This window comes from Mirounga leonina, unplaced genomic scaffold, assembly GCF_011800145.1.
Source record: "Mirounga leonina isolate KUSES-001 unplaced genomic scaffold, KU_Mleo_1.0 Mir_174, whole genome shotgun sequence".
Taxonomy (NCBI): Eukaryota; Metazoa; Chordata; class Mammalia; order Carnivora; family Phocidae; genus Mirounga; species Mirounga leonina.
This window is the reverse complement of record NW_023270451.1, coordinates 69,025,110-69,043,141: the sequence shown is the minus strand read 5'-3', so window position 1 is coordinate 69,043,141 and position 18,032 is coordinate 69,025,110. Positions and strand designations below refer to the sequence as shown.

The window sequence follows — 18,032 nt, the reverse complement described above, 5'->3', positions numbered from 1 at the left end:
CTTTTTTCTCTCAGGTGTATACAGAGGTGGCTATGACTTATTGGTGAGGTCCAGGCTGGCCTTAGCAGATGGAGTGACCATGCAGGTGACTGTCAGAAGCCAAGAGGGAACACCTGTAGATGTTATCTTAGCTTCTGTTGGATAAATGTTTACTGGGCAAGATGAAGTCGATGCACACTTCACTGTCAGTGGGCTTTTAGGCTGGTGGCATGAATTTCCCAGAATCATACTTTTAAAGATTAACGTCTTTGGAGAAGCAAATTAAATATTTGGCCCTGAGCCAGCAGATCAAGCAAATATCTGTCCTTGTGCATGTAAATTTTTTTTTTTTTTTTTATTACACTTGGTCAACTTTGGTATGATAGTACAGCTTTGGGTGATCTTGCAAATCAAATACTATCCTCTACCCCAGCTGCTTAACCTCATTATAGTCTTTAATGTGTGTCTGAAAGCTCCTGACAATGTTGAAAGCTTTTATCCCAGAGGGGTGGTGGGGGAGGGGAAGCCAGAGTCCACTTTTGTCAAAATTCATTTTTATTAATAGAAAATAAACACTTATTCCAGTTTCAGTTGTTATACTTGAAGTTGCTAATAAAAAAAAAAATTTAAAATAATCACTTAATCCTCCTGTTTCGACTAAGACAGTGAAGCTGTGGCTTAAAAAAAATTTCAGCACCATTTGCTCATAGGTCTTTCAGAATTTGTTCATAAAGTTTCTGGAACTTTCCTGTCTGTAAAGTACAGGATTTACTGAGCTACAAGAGGATGTCTCTCTGAGACAACCAATGAGACGTTAAGTTAATCAGTCATCAGAAAAGGAATCTCTGTACATTCGGTACGGTAACCTGGACTATACAACGATCCCCTCCCCTCCAGCTCAGGAGGGACATGCCTCGAAGCACTGAGGTATGAAGAGTCAGACTGTTACTCGCTGTCAGAGTTAGCTAATAACAGTAAATCTCTGGCACGGATGCTACTGGTCTTTAGTATCCTGTGATTTTTAGGAACTTCTGTAAATAGTCTGAATTTAATTCAATGTATTCAGAAATTAAACCTGTTTAATAAGGTTCACTACTCTGCCAGAGTATCTGCTGGTTTAGTATCCTTAGAAAATACATATAATACATGTAGGTAAATCATAGTCTTAAAGTATACTTAAAATACTGCATTATTCAAACCAAAACCTATTTTAACAAAATGTTTATAATTAAAAGCAGCTCATGAAATGAAATCCCAAGTTATGACAAGGGAGACTCACTCTCACTTGAAGCTGTGTTTTTTTAGAGAACTTAAAAACGCATGTGCCCTTAAAGCCATTTAAGGACAGGTCAGGAGACACCCTCTCCTCATTCTTTACTTTAGGACTCCAGTCAAGGATGGGCCAGAAATGAGCATTTCTAGGTATTTCAGAAAAGTCCATAGAAGTGTTAAGACTTTTAAGAAATTCCTAATAGCGCAAGGGCAAGTCCATAAACTTGCTCAGCTGTGAGAAGAATGGGAGGTGGACTGTTAGGGCCATCCTTAACCGGAGCTTCTGTGGGCTTTTTACTATACGCTGATCACCAATGTGCGTCAGGTGGACTTTTGTGAGAGAATAGTGTTTGGTGGCCAGGACCTCTTTTGGGCATTTCTTCCTAAGTGGAATACACAACAGATAAGGGAGTAGGGGAGGTAATACAGGGAAGCTACTCTTTCCAGCTCAGAAGGAGTTGATGAAGCCCATATATGCATTCAAGAAGCCCATGGGATCCTCTAGCTGTGGATAGTGGCTAATGTGGTCATCCAGAATCGACACTGTGGACCGCGGCAGCGTTTTCCTAGTGGAAGAGAACAGCACGTAGGTGAACTTAAGGCTGGAGGGAGGGGACGGATGCAAGCCAGTGGGCAGCCCCGGTTAAGGCTCTTGTGGACATACCACACTGGAAGGAACCAACAAAGAGCTTATTCACCTTCTACTTTGGAATTGTATCTTAGGCAGATAAACTTGCCAATTCCATTTACGACATAAACAGACTAGTTCTTAAATGTTCATAATCCAACAGACAACAACCTGAGCATATAACACTTTACAGCACCTGCCCAAGCAGGATGACTTCCAGCTCCTTAGAGAAGCATGAGGCATCAAACAAGTGGGCCACTCAGCAACTCGCTATCCAAGTAAAGATAACAACGGACCTTCCTTAACCCTGGGAGCGGATGAGGGGAGGGCACTTTGTTTAAAATTAAATGCACACTATTTACTACTGGGTTGTTTCTGCTAGGCCACGTGAAGGTATGGGACAGTCTTCTGTGACATAGTCAAGATTTCATATTCCAACACCTTCTGAGTAAGTACCTAGAGAAAATAACCGATGAGAAGGCACTTTTCCACAGTGCACTCGTCTGCTCAGCTGAGGTGGAGGAGTTAGCTTTATGATCAGACTAAAACAAACATTTCTTAAAAGAGATGTAGTTCACTCCGTGGTTCACATGATAGCTGCTTCTTACCTGTACACCTAGGAATATGTAGTAACCATGACAGTGGAAATAGGCTGTATACATCAAGACAACGTGTAACTGAATTTTTTCATCTTTACATTTCTGAAAAGAAGATTTCCCAATTCATCCTTTTCTACTACGTTTCCTGGATGAACTGCCAGTGAGGGCAGAGACAGTGGCTATCCTGTTCACCACTGTCACCATGAGGAACAAAACAAAGACCCCTGAGGGAGACTCACCTGTACAGGTCCAAAAACTCTGGATAGGGATTTACGGGATCCAGTGGCCCATAGATAAAATGAACTAGGAAAGAGAAGAGGAACAAATTACTAAAGCTCTCACACCTACTCTCCTCCCTCAAAACAAAATGGTTTTTTTCCCAGTGGAAAACTCTAAAACATGCAGTATGATGGTTTGGCTTACGTATATTTGAAATGATTACCACACAATAAAAAGAAAAAAAATTCTCCTTGTGATGACAACTCTTAGGATCTACTCTCTCGACAACTTTGTTAGCTGTAGCGGCCATGTTGTGCATCACATCCCTAGGACCTCTAAGTGCAGGTTTGTGTATTTTGACTACCTTCCTCCAGTTTCCCGTAACCACAAATCTAATCTCTTTTCCTCTGAGTTTGGTGGGGTTTTTCAGATCCCACACAGAAGTGAGATCATTCAGTATTTTCTTTCTCTCTGACTTATCTCACTTAGTATAACGCCTTGTGGGTCCATCCATATTGTCACAAATGGTAAGACTGCCATTTTATGGCTGAATAATACTCCACTGCAGTGTGTGTGTGTGCATCTCACAGCTTCTTTATCCGTTCGTTCGTTGACGGCTGTTTCCATGTCTTGGCTGTTGTAAACACTGCTGCTACGAACAAGGGGGTGCAGACATCTTTTCAAATTAGTGTTTTCATTTCCTTTGGATATATTCCCAGAGGTGGAGTTGCTGGGTCATATGGTGGTTCTATTTTTAATTTCTTGAGACTCCTCCATACTATTTTCCACTGTGGCCGTACCCATTTACAATCCCACCCCCAGTGCACAAGGGTTCCCTTTCCTCCACATCCACACCAACACTTCTCTCTTGTCTTTCTGATGATGGCCATTCTAACACGTGTAAGGTGATATCTCATTGTGGTTTTAATTTGCATTTCCCTAAGGACCAGTGATGTTGAGCTCCTTTCATGTACCTCGTTGGCCTTTCCTGTATCTTCTTTGCAGAAATATCTATTCATGTCCTTTGCCCAGTTTTTAATTGGCTTCGGGTTTTTTTGTGGAGTGTATGAAGTCTTTTTATATATTTTGGATATTAACTCCTTATCAGATATATGGTTTGCAAATATTTTTCCCATGTGTTGATGGCTTCTTTTGCTGTACAGAGCTTTTTTAGCTTGATGTAGTCCCACTGATTTATGCTAGAAAACCTAGCTTCTTTCAATAAGTAGGTTATAAGGAACTTCTGGGAATAAGCCAACAGTCCATTTGGGACAGTTCTCCTGTACAGAGACACTCAGTCCCTCCTCCAGCTCCTCTGTGCCTGAACCAAAAGGACTAAGTCTCGCGCTCCATGTTCTCTTCCTATAAATCCAGGATACCATCATTACTTAGGTCTCTCTCCAGTTACAACTGACCGCTGACATTTTAAAACAACCACTAATTTCTGGAACACTACTGTGTATGAGACACTGCACTGATTTTTTTTCTTTTTAAATCTGTAAGATTGAAGAGACCAATGAGCAGAAACCACCTACAGCCTCTCGATTAGTCATCTAAACCGCCTTCTGTCCCGGCAACTCAGCATGTAACGTGGCAGCCACACGCCGCACAGCGCAGAAGCCAACCCCGCTCCCGCTCCTGACAGTGGTACCAGCTGCCCCTGCAGCAGCATCTCGCTGTTTCAGATGCTTCCCTCTACAACGCAGGTCACTGCTCTTCCAGATTTGCAGAGTAGGGCTGCCAGATTAAATAAAAGATGCCCAGTTAAATTTGAATTTCATGTAAGTAATGATTTTTTTAAGTATAAATACGTCAAAATATTGCAAAGCACATACTTATTCTAAAAAAGTATTTGCTATTCGTCTGAAATTCAAATTTAGCTGGGTGTCTCGTATTTTTATTTGCTAAATCTGGCAATTATTTGAGACCCATAGTCCCTCAGTCCTATCAAGATATAAGGTAGAAATACTCACTGGGAATAGTTACAGAAGCAAGAGCTCCCACCCAGCGTCTTCTAAACTTCTTCCTCTGGTTGATGTACTGTAAGAGACTATAGGACAGAGAAGTGAGCAAGAGTAGAACAAGAAATCTTTATTGTTACAGGTATGCAAAGGCATCCTAAAACGAAAGCTGCTACATTCTCATTTGGATCAAGTCATGAGCATTCCTTGTGTAAGACGGAAAGCTCTCCTTCTCAGTCACTGTTGCTACAGAAAAGACATGAAAAAGAAAGAGACACGTACTAGGCTCCTTTCACAACCATGATTAGACAATTAGAGGCATTTAATATTCACAAAAAGCCCAAAGTAGGATTTGCCAAAGTCAACCGGCCAGTTAGAAACAGAATTAGCATTAGAATTTGCAGCTGTTTATCTAAACTTTGTGTGCCACGTGGCTTATGCTTAAGGCTCACTATTCTCAATTTCTTTCTTCTTAGAAAGAACAGTGCATGACTTCTTGGTTTGCCTCACAGGTCAGAGAGAGAGGGAACAAGCCAGCAAGGAACAAAACAAGCAATCCCCTACCTTTCCCCCCCCCCCCCCCCCCCCCAAAAAAAGAGCTTCTCTGGAAACCAAAGCAAAGTGTTATTTCTTACCTGTCGATAACTAAGTTCCCGTCGTTGTTGCGAATCCCTGCCCACATGTCCCACAGCTCACTCTCAGAGGGGCGGGTGTACGGCCCAAAGACTGGGGTGAGACTGAAAGAGCCCGAGAGAGCAGGAAGACACATGTGAGAAGAATCCAGAATGTCAAATATGACTGGAACCTCACAGGTCACGCAAGTCTGACCCTTAACTGATTTATGAATTCCCTCTACTACTTCCCTGGCAGGTGGCCAACATCTTTGTTTTAAAGTATCAAACCCCAGGATTTGGCCCAGAATTTTAATGGCAACTTTTCACTACATTGTTCCCAGGCTATAGTAAATCAATCTTTGACAATGACTTACCCTCGGGAGAATACAAAAAAGTTCATCAATCGAGTGAGGATGGGTGACAACATGCCTCCATCTTTGAGAAGCTGTAGGTAAAGAAGTAAAGATTTTAGAGAAAGAAAACCACTAACCAGGACAAAAGTTTTATATTAGGAACTAAAAAAGGACCTTAGTCAAATGTCCTTCTACCGAAATATTTGTTTATTGGCTTTTCGTTTTTTGTTTTGCCTACCTATTCTCTCACGGAAGGCAAAACCTATTTGTAATTCCCTTTAAGATTACATTTCTACACTTCACTAAATCCCTAAGCCTTCTAACTGATGTATTCAACTTTAGGATCTGATCTATTCAGCCATCACGCTAATGATCCAAATCTCTAGATAGCTCTATTTCTCCAAATATTTGTTGATCTCTTACTCTCAGAAATGAGGCTCTACCTAGAGGCCGCTTCCATTGCTTTATCAGCATAAGAAGGAAAAAACTAACTTTATTAATGTAAATTCCTGAGGAGAGGATTTTCACGATGGCCCATTATAGCAGGTATGGCCCTTATATAGGTCCTAGCATTATTTATGTTGGTAGAAATCTTAAAAACTAAAGATTTTGTGACTGGAGTAGCCAACCTTTTGGAGAAGGAGAGGACGGTGAGTCTCAGGAAATATACCTATAGGAGAAAAAGAGACTTATGTTAATCATTTACCAACAACTTTAGGCCAAACACAGGTCCATTATCGGAGATGATCGTCCCTATTTACTGTCACCTTTGGGGGCCATCACTGCCAGGAACAGGATTACAAATAAGACTTACTTCTGTCATCTAATTCTCCAAGGGATTCTGTGTTTAACAGGTCAAATTCTATCCCACTGGGATTACTTTCCCCATTGTAAGAGTAGAGAAACAGGGGAAAGATAATGTACATGATCATCCATAATGCTGATGACTAAGCCCTGACTCCCCTTGGCCCTTCTAACCATTCCTCAGAGCACCTAGTATTGTTAACGGTTTGGGCTACAAAAGAAACCACCAGATTTTTTTCAGGGACTGTAGGTCCCTGGGCAGAGTGGGGAGGTGGGGGGGGGGGGGACGAGAGTTTTCCTTTTCCATTTTTCTAAGGGTCAGTGGGAGAAAGCCCTGAGCATTGCTGATAAACGGATAGACTCCTGTCCCAATCTGCCCTTACGGTATTCAGGGGACATGTGGATTATTCAAGGATTTACAAGCTGTGCTCCATGGCACACAAAGAAAAAGAAACCCCTCCAAAAGGTCTAATCAGAGATTCACGAATTTCTACCTGAAACTTGGCCCTGCTACCAATGAAGTTTCTGCAACAAACCAGAGGAGCATCAAGTACCTGTGGCTTCATCACAACTATACGCATACCCCAGTGCAGTTGCTGCAGAGTGCAAAACTTCACTTGCGCTCCTCACTACCGAGCGCAGTGCTCGCTAGACCTCCCATAAGCCTTGCTATGCGATGCTTTTACAAAGAAGCACTTATTACTACAATACAGCTTTTTATGAACTGTATGTTGGTATCATCCGTCTCTTTTATAATCCTATTCATTTTAGTTTCCGTATTTAAAAACATTCTTCTGAGAAAGGGTCAATAAATCTTATCAGACCACCAAAGCAGTTCATGGCACAAAAAGGTCAAGGGCCTCTGGTTTAAATGTGTCTGCCTGCAGTCTCATCAGATCACCACTTAGATGTCGAGGTAGTATCTACCCGTGGCCCTTCGAGGCTGCACTTCGCTTTCCACCCACCACCACGGCAATTACCTCCGTTTGACAGGCAGAGACTCTTTATGGTAAGCCGACCGGATCGATTCTGCTTGAACCTAGAAACAGGTGAGGGAAACACATCTAACTGAATGGACATACACCAACCCAGCACCTGAAGACAAACTCCCAAGAGGGCAAAGGGCCAGAAGGAACCCAGGAACCATTTACTTTTGCAGCCTCTTACACCAGTAAGACCCGGGACTAGTAGAGAAGCGTCTGTGACCTCACTGACCTATAGAGCAGCTCCTGAGCAACAATGTCTCCGTAGTCGTGAGACAACAGGTTGAGCCTGCGGTTCTGGAGCCCCAGGTGCCGCAGAAGTGCCTCCACAATGCTGGCCTGCTCAAAAATGGAGTAGTGATGCGGTCTCTAGGGAGAGGAAAAGCCCAGATATACCGGAGGAAGTCATGAGTGCAGATCCGTCTGCAGTCTGACCCTCTGGCCTCGTCCACCCCCTCCCCCACCCAACACCGGTCCCATCGAGATGCTGCTTACTGGTTTGTCACTGAAGCCAAAGCCCAAGAAATCAAGGGCAATCACTCGATGAAACCTCAGGGTCAGACCTTCCCAAATCTACAAGAAAGAAAGAGATGATCCGGCTTTTGTGATCCTGCATCTCCTCTCCTCCGACCTACAGCACAGGAATTTCATTCCCATCCTGGCTTAACAAACAGACTTCGATAAAGGGAAAATCTCATGCAACTACCACGGGCCCACAGATGATCCTCTTGGTTTACTCCTAATCTCCACTGAGGGGAAAACTCCAGCATTTTTAACTTGGCAATGATCCTTCCCAGATCACCAGAGTTTTTACTCCCTTACAGTAAATGAGAAACGGTTCTACACTTAATCCTATTTTATTAGGCAATTCAAATACGTAAGAACCTTCCAGTGCTGACAACAAAATCCTTGATTTTGGATTTTTAAAGACAGAGTAGGATCTAGAAATTTGATTTCATTACCTTGTACCAATCATAGCTGGATGTTGGAAAGCCATGTAAAAGCACAACTATCTCAGGACTTCCAACCACACCCACAGAGTCTGGGAAGAAGGAAAGAGATCAGTTAGGCTGACTGCCTATAAAAATAACCTTGGAAATCTTAAAATCGAAGTAACCTGGTATAAAGGACAAGAAACCCTGCCTAAATTAATGAAATAAAAATAACAAATTCCTTTTTAAAAAGGAAGCTTACTGCTTTAGGTAAAAACAGGCATTTGATTATTTTCTTTTATATATTAAAAACCTGTAAATAGCACACTTTACATGAAAATACTGGAAGGCAGTCTGCTTCATTTCACCTAGATTTTTTTAAAGTATTTCTCCATTTCTTCCTTTATTCTGTATTATCAATATGTAAATTGTTTTTCCACAGTAAAAGTAAACTTGCACAGTTAAAAGTATACAATCACGGGGCGCCTGAGTGGCTCAGTCATTAAGCGTCTGCCTTCAGCTCAGGTCATGATCCCAGGGTCCTGGAATCGAGCCCCGCATCGGGCTCCCCGCTCGGCGGGGAGCCTGCTTTTCCCTCTCCCTCTGCCTGCCGTTCCCCCTACTTGTGCACGCTCTCTGTCAAATAAATAAATCTTTAAAAAAAAAAAAAAGTATACAATCACAACATAAACACTACAGATTCTTTGTACCTTATCATTAAGGGCCTCACAAAAATTTTCTAAAATATAGCAACTCTTCCTCAACCTGATGGACACCTTAGTTTATTTTGTTTGTCCAGCACTTTTATTTCTCCCAGTGGAGAGCCAATCCAGTATCAAAAGCATAATGCTCAAACTATTAACAATTCTAACAAGTATAAAAAAGGATTAAGCAGTACTGACATTAACTTTTTTTAATGCAGAAACATCTTTTAAATTAGCCAAACATTTAAACAGTAAAATGCCTTGCTTTTAAAGTATTAGATTAAAAGTGACACATTCATACATCCTGCCAGTGGCATGAGATTTGATAAGGTTTGCAAAAATAATTAGAAGCAATTTAAAAATATACTTATTCTTGAGAACCCATGCAAATAAAATCATTCCACTTACAAGTAGTATAGTTTGAAAATATATGGAAAAAATAAACATATACACGAAGATTTCCCTTCAACATTAACTATTTAAAACATTGAAAAACTAGAAACAACCAAATGACCAATATAAAGAAAAGTATATACTTACTTCGTTTGAATATAGCAAATGAGAGGAGGTCAGGAGCAATAATGAAAAACGGTTTATGACAAACATTTTTCGTTATTGCTCTTGACCCCCGCCCAAAAGATATCTTTTCCAATCTCATTTCAGTTTCTTTACCTATAAAATGGGGTTAATGGCATCCATCTCCAAGTACTGTTGTAAAGATATTTAATCTTAAAGATAATAACAAAGGTTGAAAACATAATTCAATGACTAGCATATGGTAATTACGGTAAGTAGCAATCATAATAATTATCATTAGCAAATTAATCTATACAAAGGTATAAGGCTTAAATCACATTTAGTTATGCATATAACAATCTTTACAGAAAACAATAAAATGAAATCAGGGATGGAGGGAAATAGAACCAGTGGTAGGGCTATCTACTGAACACTAGGGGCGCCCAAAAGAGAAAACTGATACCAATACAAATGAGGCTATGAAGAAAAATTACACTGAAAAGTCAGTTCTACAGAAATCAGAATCTCAATTCCATCGCCCCCACCCCCAACAGTTTTCTTTGAGTTTCCCTGCTATGGAGTTATTGAGGGGAATTAACCCATTCCTCCAAGCACACTACCCAGAAAAAGGGATTCCCCCCCCCCCCCCCCCCCCGGGGGGGCAACAGAAACCAACAAGAGACCCAAAATGAGTACCTCAGTGGGACCCACGGAACCTATTATACACGGAGGGTGCTCCAACAGTCCTCTTCTTACCTTGGTAAAAGATGCGCAGTCCCTTGTAGGTGAAAAATTTGCCTGACGATTTCCATGAGTGAAGAGCAGGAGAAAGCTGGGGAGGGGGGATATGCAGATAGGCCGCCAGCAGGGGCACAGCCAATAGCCCCACCTGAACCCACCACTCCCTCATCCTGTAAGAAAATCAGAGACCTGGGGTAAGCAGTCAGATGATGCTGTGCATGCTTTTACAAGCCCCAAATTGGTAAGATGGGGTGGGAAATTTCTGTACCATGCAGTGACTACCTTGCCCTCCATATGAACCATGGCAGAAAGTTTACCAAGAAGAATGTAAGCACACCTCTCCCTGCTTTGCAATCGCCATACCTGTTCACCATTCTAATTTTAAGGAAAAAATATATTATTTTAATATGTAATCTTCCTTCTCTCCTTCCCACTTTAATCCCTCGGCAACGCCCGCCCGCCGCCGCCACTGTGCTTTTCCTAAAACCTGAAGAGGTTTTTATGTAAAGTAAAAGGAAGTTAAGTATTGTGCACCTTTTCATTGGCTTTTATCAAAGCTTCCCCAAAGAAAAAAATGATTTCCTTCATATTTATTCTAAAAGCTCTACCACCCACCCACCAGCCCCCACCAGTAAAATGTTAACTATATAGAGATACATATATGTAGTTTTTTACTAATGTTTAAAAAAGCATCACATATCCTTAAGCAGAGAGCTGTTTTTGATTTTTTAATATTTATCAACTCTCTGACCCCAGTGAAGCCCCACTTGGTACTACTCCCTGGATCTGTGCTGAGAAACTGCTCCAGGTAAACAGTCTGCGAAAGTAAGAAGCTAGGTACACTGTGTATTCCACCATAAGCAGCTTTGTCATGACCCAAAGATCTAATCTCTTGAGAGGTCAGGGCAGCAGATTATATTTCTGCTTTTCTTAGACTCTTGAGGTAGCTCCCATTTATTTAATTTCTTAGGATTGCTACCCCCACCCTGCACACCCCTCAAAAAAATGAGGCAGAGCTCATAGGCAACATCTGAAAATTGCTTTTGTCTTTGGAAGGAAAGCACTGGTTTGCACAGCCAACCTTCTCATGCCCAGGACTTCAAAGGTCCAAGTCAGTCTATTCACAACGAGGAGTGCTAAACAGGAATTAGACACAGTTCCCTCTGTTTCTAGTTTATGACTGCTAATAGTCACCAGGAAAAGAATTATCAGTAGAATGGAAGTTCTCTAAAATAACCAGAATGGAAATACCTTCTAAAATAAAAATAAGAGTTGTCAAGAAAATAGAGCTATAAATTAGGGAAATGAACTGTTAAAGCCCTGGCAGAAAAGGCTCTGTGTGTATACACACCCTTCCACCATCTTGCCTGTAATCTGGCCACAATCCCTATCCATCACAAACTAATCCAGCTCACAAAATACCTTTTTTTTTTTTAAACTCTAAAACAAGTAAGGCTGTGGTCCCACAGAGGCCAAATCACCACGTGCCTTAAAGACTCTGAGTAGCGCCTCTCTTTTTTTCTGGCATCACTAGGGCACTTTTTTTTTTTCTTCCTCCATAGTAGCTGTCCAGAAAACAGACCCAATGATTTGCTTGTATCTTTCAATATTATAAATGATTCCCCAAAAATGCCCCCAATCATCATCATATCACCATTTTTACCCCACAAAAGCAGCAGGCCACATCCAGTATCTACTTGAAAAATGAGATGACAAAAAGTATCAGGTTTGTGTATCATTAGCTATCATCTGTCCCGTACTTCAGCTCCTACATTTGCACGTTCACATTTCATCACTCCTTCCCACCCCACCCCTCCCCGGCCCCCGCCCCGCTTCTCATCTCATTCATTCAGGGGTTCCAGCGGACGAATATCTGCAATGACTCAGCAGAGAGCCAGGGAGGGGCTACTAGAGGAACAAGCAGAAGGAGGCTCCCTGCAAGGGGGGTCGGGTGCAGGAGGGTGGGGTAAAGGGGCGTGGGGGGGTGGAGGGGGGTGGAGGGAGTGATGGGGTGGAGGGGGGTGGGGTAGGGTGAGGTGGAGGGGGGTGGGGTAGGGTGAGGTAGGGGGGTGGAGGGGGGAGAGGGGGGGAGGAGCCTCGGGGGCAACAACTGTGCATTTTCCACTCTTGGACACCCCCACCCTCTATACCTTCCTTCTTTTTCACTCCAAGAAAGAAAAGAGGCAACCTTTCAGGAAGCCTTTTTTCTGGTTTAATTACTCGGTAAAAATGCCCTTAACCACATTTTAGGATTTTTAGTAGGGAAGCAATCTGGCAGTCAGTAGCCAAATGGGATTAATCATTTTTTGACCAAAATCTCCATTACTTGATGAGCCACAAGTCAAGAGTATAAATTCAGCAAACCCAGGTAACAAACCTTCTGGAAATTAATCAACCCTTCCGAGCCTTGATTTCTTCGTCTTGTAAAGAGGAAAAAAATACATTTAATACCACCAAACCTGCCACCTTCCAGCATCGCGGTGAAGCTGTGAACTACTTTGTAAACCAATGCAAACAATTCATGTGTAACATTATGACAGTTTGATCACATCATCATTCTCACTTAGCTTCTCATCACAGAAATCTGTAAAATACTTACGCCTCGGTGATACGGTACTGCAAGTTCTAGTCATACCTATGCAGTTAACTCACGCCACAGCAATACCACGGTCTTCAAATCCTAAATCGCGCCACAGTGATACCGGAGTCTAGAAATCCTAAATCGCGCCACAGCAATACCACAGCCTCGAAATTCTGAATCATGCCAAGATGATGCGGGGGTCTAGAAATTCAAAATCACTCCAGGACAATGCCGGGGTCTAAAAATCCTAAATCACGCCAAGGCGTCACTGGGGTCTAGAAATTCTAAATCGTGCCTGAGCAATGCCGGGTCTAAAAATCCTAAATCGCATCTGAGCGATATCAAGGTCTAAGAAATCCTAAATCACGCCAGGGCGATGCCGGGGTCTAAAAATCCCAAATCGCGCCAGGGCTCTGCTGGGGTCTAAAAATCCCAAATCGCGCCAGGGCGATGCCGGATGTCTAAAAATCCCAAATTGTGCCAGGACGAAGACGGAGTCTAAAAATCCTAAATTGTACCAGGGCAACGCCGCAGTCTAGAAATCCTAAATCGCGCCACGGTGAAGCCACGGTCTAGAAATCCTAAATCGCGCCAGGGCGAAGCCGCAGTCTAGAAATCCTAAATCACGCCAGGGCGAAGCCGCGGTCTAGAAATCCTAAGTCTCACTAGGGCGAAGCCGAGATCTAGAAATCTTAAATCGCGCTAGGGTGACGCCAGGGTCTAGAAATCCTAAGTCGCGCCAGGGTGACGCCAGGGTCTAAAAATCCTAAATTGCGCCACGGCGACGCTGGGGTCTAAAAATCCTAAATCGCATCAGAGCGATACCAGGGTACAGAAATACCAAATCTGGGAGATCTCCAGCTCAATATCCTACTGCGTGCAGGAGTGACATCCCCTCCCAAGTAGGCAGCCAGGGCTCAGAGGGCAGGCAGGTGCGTCTCCCCACCACACACACCCCGGGTGGGGGTTTTCCCTCCACTGCGGGAGTCGCGGTCTGGCAGTTCTAGTCACACCTATGGCACGGACACGCAGAGTCCCCACCAGCTAGCCTGCACCCTCTCCGGGACGGCGGCTTGGAGCCAGCCACACCCCCTCGCGCCTGCCGCGTGCACCCACCTGCGGAGGCGATCTCGGCGTACCATGGCCGCGTCTTATCCCATGCCGCCCGGCACACGGGTCTGGAGCACCGCGCGCCGCAGCGCCCGCAGCAGGGCAGCCCGGCAGCCCGGCCGGCAGCCGGGCACAGCCTACAGCCTGCGAGGGCGGCGCCGGCCGCGGCAAGCAGCGAGCAGCCACCCGGGCGTGCGCTGCGGCACTGCGCGAGGTGCGGCTGCCGCAGAGGAAGCACCGAGACGTGCTGGTTGCCGCGGCAGTGTCGAGCGAGTGGGCACCGACTTTTAGAGCCCACCCGCGCCCCGCCCCTGGCCCGCCCACCGCGCCGCAGTGCCCCTCCCGCCACGGCCACCGCCCCTCCCCATGGCCCCTCCCCGCAGCCCTGCCGCCGCAGCAGGGATGGAGCATCCTTCTCGCAGCAGCTCCTCTAGGGGGCACCTTTAGGGTTGTCGACCCCTGCCAGCACCCCGCTGCTCCCTCACAGGCCCCCCAACGCTGAGCTCCAGGTTCCGCAGCAGAAATCCTCCTCTGCTGAGTTTACGCCGCTGGAAAAGACCACAGATCCCGAAATCCCAACACACACCCCCAACCACAGACCACCACCCACAGTGCCCCCAACCCCGAGGTGGCCACTCGACCTCAGGTGCAGTGGGGCTCGGGGCGGCCAACGGTGGTACCTGCTCTCAGTCTGCACCACACCGAGGCATAGGTTCTGAACTACGTGAGTACCCAGACCAAAGCAGCGGTCCTCGAGTACCCAACCCCTCCTAGGTCCCTAACTATGGGTAAGCAGAAAGGACACAACCAAATGGCTAGGGAACGGTAAGCTCTGCTGGGACTACTACCAATCTCATCGGCTGATTCGGGGGACGGTGGTTAGGAAGCCAGAAGGGCAGAACTTGGGGAAAAGTCTGGGTTCTCTCTCTCAACCACGGCCATGGCCACGGCACCAGGCACGTTTCCTTTGCAGCAGCACTACGTGGCCCGCATGCCAGAGCCCCGCCGCAGCCCTCGCGCTGCACCCGCTCCCAGCAGAAGGCCCGTACCGCGCCAGAAATAATGATCTTCACAATTACGAGACTAAAACTCCCCTTTTTTTAGATGTACGATTGAATCACAATGCAAAGGCCCCAGCGGTACAGGAAAGAGGGAAGGAATTTTCTTCTTCACCTATAATCCTTTGAAAGGCATATATTATGCCTCTGAAAAGAAAAGTGTAGAGAATCACAGCGTGTTTATGTTCATATTCTGACTATAAACTTAAAACTCTGACGAAGGCGCGCGCGGGATGCGAGCGATGCGAGCGAGCCAGGCAGCCCAAGCAGTGCCGGCTCCCTCCAGCGGGGGCGCTGCAAGCCTCTCCTTCCACTCACGCCCGCCAGCCCAGGCCATTCCGCAGCCCAAAGCGCAGGCAAGCACGAATCGCAAAAGGCCAGTCCATCCGAGCCGACCCAAGGCCACCCAGCACCTAACATTGCACTGGGAGGTAAGGGCCACCAACCAGGCACAGGAGAAACCACCACTTATAAGCTGTCATCAAAACGTGTGGCGCAATCCAGGGTACACTTCTGGTGTCCGATGAAACGAACGCTTTTTTTAAGCACCTACAATGAGCTAAAAGCCGGGGATACGAAGATGAATGAGAAATGGCCCCTGCCCCAGAACAAGATGTTGACCATCCGGTGGGGAAGACAGACAAGAACTGACGCTGCTTAAATTTTCCCTTTAATTTCCTGGCAACATTCTGTGACAGGTTGGCCCCCTCCCCCTAACACATAAGGCCCTCAAAGGCCGAACCCAAGGATTATTCACCTTTTGTATCTCCAGAGCCCGCCACAGTGCCAGCCACAAAGCAGGCCCCTAATAAATACTGCATGAATAAGTACAAGAATTTGAGGGCGCACAGGGGAGGAAGTAATTAAGGGGAGGGGGGAGGGTTGTCTTGAATGATGAATAGACGTTTACCGGAGAGACAAAGAGCATTCCAACCAGAGGGGACGGCATTTGCAAAGCACGGAGGCGCGGGACTGCACAACCTTTGGGGAAAACTGCAAGTCCTTTGGGTTCCGCGAGGACTGGCAAAAAAATTAAGGCTACAACGCATATTTCATCCTAAGGAGTTTGGAACTTGTCCTAAAGAAAATGAGAAGCCACAGATGGATGTAAACCCTTTATGGACTTAATTGGTTACTTACCAAAATATAAATTACTCCCTTTAACAGAAGATTACCTGTTTTAACTAACTACCACCTTTTAAAGACTGAATTACTTAGCAAAATTTAAATCAGTCCACTCAACGGAGTAAAGGTTTTCCCATTTTAATTACGACAATAACAATCTTTGCATTATTTTTTTTTCGTATTTGTTGTCAATGGAACTGATGAGTCCTACGGATTCCACACTTTCATTCTCACCGCACCAGGAGCACCAGCACCCAAGATGAAGGCAGTTTTGTATTTAATGGACTGAGAACTTACAAAGGATCTTATTCTGAAAGCCACAGAACAAGTGGGCAGATACGAGAAACTGCTGGGGGGAGGGATAGAGAGGGGACCAAGGAAGCTCTTGAAGACAACAGGAATTCTGAGTCGGGTGCTCAAGAGAAACAGAGTGGCTAGGAAAAACTTCCTTGGAGAAGGAGGAATCGAGGGTTGAGGACTTCAAACCCGGAACTTGCTTAGGCGAAGAAAACATTCCTGTTCGGAAGACCCTCCAGTGCAGAGGCAAAGGAGTCTGAACAATGCAGAGGATACTAGGAGAGGTCGCCTTCGCTAAAGCCGGGAATTTGCTTTCCAAAGTCGAGGGAGAAGAGAAAATGCTAGCAACAATGCCCCAGGAGCCAAGGGGTTAATGAATTTCCTAAATGTGCCTGCCTTACTTCCAGAAAGAAGCTTCCTCCACCAGGGAGAATCTAGCCCAAGGTATAAAACAGTCCAAGCGCCTGAGAAAACATGTAACCATACATAAATCCAAAGTCTGCCTCCGGCTTGCTCTCAGTACACTCTTTCAGTTCTTGAATACAGATACCACACTCCACTGACATCCCATGCAGCGCATTCCCTCAACCAGCAGCTTATCAGACACTTCTGTCACATTCCAATTCTAAGATGGTCCCACATAATAAGACCTCGGATCTGTGCAAAAATTAGTGTCGAAAGCTCAGCATTCATTGTACAACAGCGATATGAGATCAGCGGGGCTGGTACCCTACGTTCGATAATCACATTTTTCTAACCCCGGTCTGAGAACCACACTATGACAAGCACAAGGATGTTTCTGAAGACAATGAGACAGAACTGGGACTGCCACTTTGAAGAGCCATCTATTATCATCGACTCAAATAAATGGAAGAAGTTCGACATGGGAGAAATTTGGTTGAACATCAGCACGTGTTAGAGACTCCGAGCTTTAGGTGACAGTGAGTCAATGTGATATGGCCCCAAAAATGCCACTGTAGATTGCAGAATGTCATTAGAGAAGCACCGGGAATAAATTGATCCTACTCTGTTTTGCTAGCCAGACTTCAGAGAAAGTATTTTATTCTGTTTTACAAAGCAATTTAAGAGACACCTCAACAGGAATTTGTTGGGAGATCACCTAAAATGCATTGCAAATTATGTCACTGAAGGTATAACCGCTCTCATATTTTAAGCATGGATCTTCACCAATTTATCCCTAATCCTTACAATAACTCAGCGAGAGGACTATTTTCATCCACATTTTGCAGAGAAAGATACAGCAGCTCAGAGCACCGAGTGTTAGTATGTAAAGGACTGGGAACTGAACACAGATGTGTCTGGCTCCGAAGCTGGCGTTCTTTCCAATACCCCACACTGCCTCCCTGTTTAAAATAACTGGGCATGTTTAGTTGGAAGAAAAGAAGCCTTGTGGAGTAAGTGGAAGAAGGAAATGTGTTAGTAGTCCTCAAATATTTGTGGAAGCAGCATTAGACATTTTATTCTGTATGGCTCCAATGAGTGCAAATTGTAGAGAAACAGATGTCGATTCAACATAAAGAATTTTCCAACAGTCA

At 44.7% G+C, this 18,032-nt stretch overlaps 2 protein-coding genes across 2 annotated transcripts in view; one reads left to right on the top strand and one right to left on the bottom strand.

Annotated features, from left to right (window-relative positions):
• The window catches only part of COPG2 (COPI coat complex subunit gamma 2), a 94,831-nt gene extending 94,304 nt beyond the window's left edge, over nt 1-527 (top strand). The window contains exon 24 of the mRNA XM_035021118.1: nt 15-527. Coding sequence (XP_034877009.1) covers nt 15-145 — 131 coding nt within the window. The 3' untranslated portion in view covers nt 146-527. The remainder of the gene's footprint in view (nt 1-14) is intronic.
• MEST lies at nt 517-14,249 on the bottom strand. Its single transcript, XM_035021121.1, has 12 exons — nt 14,003-14,249; nt 10,321-10,475; nt 8,375-8,454; nt 7,908-7,985; nt 7,645-7,781; nt 7,410-7,468; nt 6,255-6,295; nt 5,647-5,717; nt 5,294-5,395; nt 4,671-4,747; nt 2,718-2,781; nt 517-1,817 (listed from the first exon to the last, which is right to left on the bottom strand). Exons 1-12 carry the CDS (start codon nt 14,026-14,028, stop codon nt 1,700-1,702), a joined length of 1,008 nt encoding a protein of 335 aa, XP_034877012.1. The 5' UTR covers nt 14,029-14,249; the 3' UTR covers nt 517-1,699.
• Nucleotides 14,250-18,032: the final 3,783 nt, after the last annotated feature.

Excerpts from the sequence above, each read along its gene's own strand:
- MEST (XM_035021121.1), bottom strand. The coding sequence starts at position 14,028 with ATGGTACGCCGAGATCGCCTCCGCAG. Across the intron at positions 5,718-6,254 it reads GTCCTCTCCTTCTCCAAAAG|CTTCTCAAAGATGGAGGCAT; the intron begins GTTGGCTACTCC and ends CTTTACCTACAG. Across the intron at positions 1,818-2,717 it reads GAGTTTTTGGACCTGTACAG|GAAAACGCTGCCGCGGTCCA; the intron begins GTGAGTCTCCCT and ends CTCTTCCACTAG.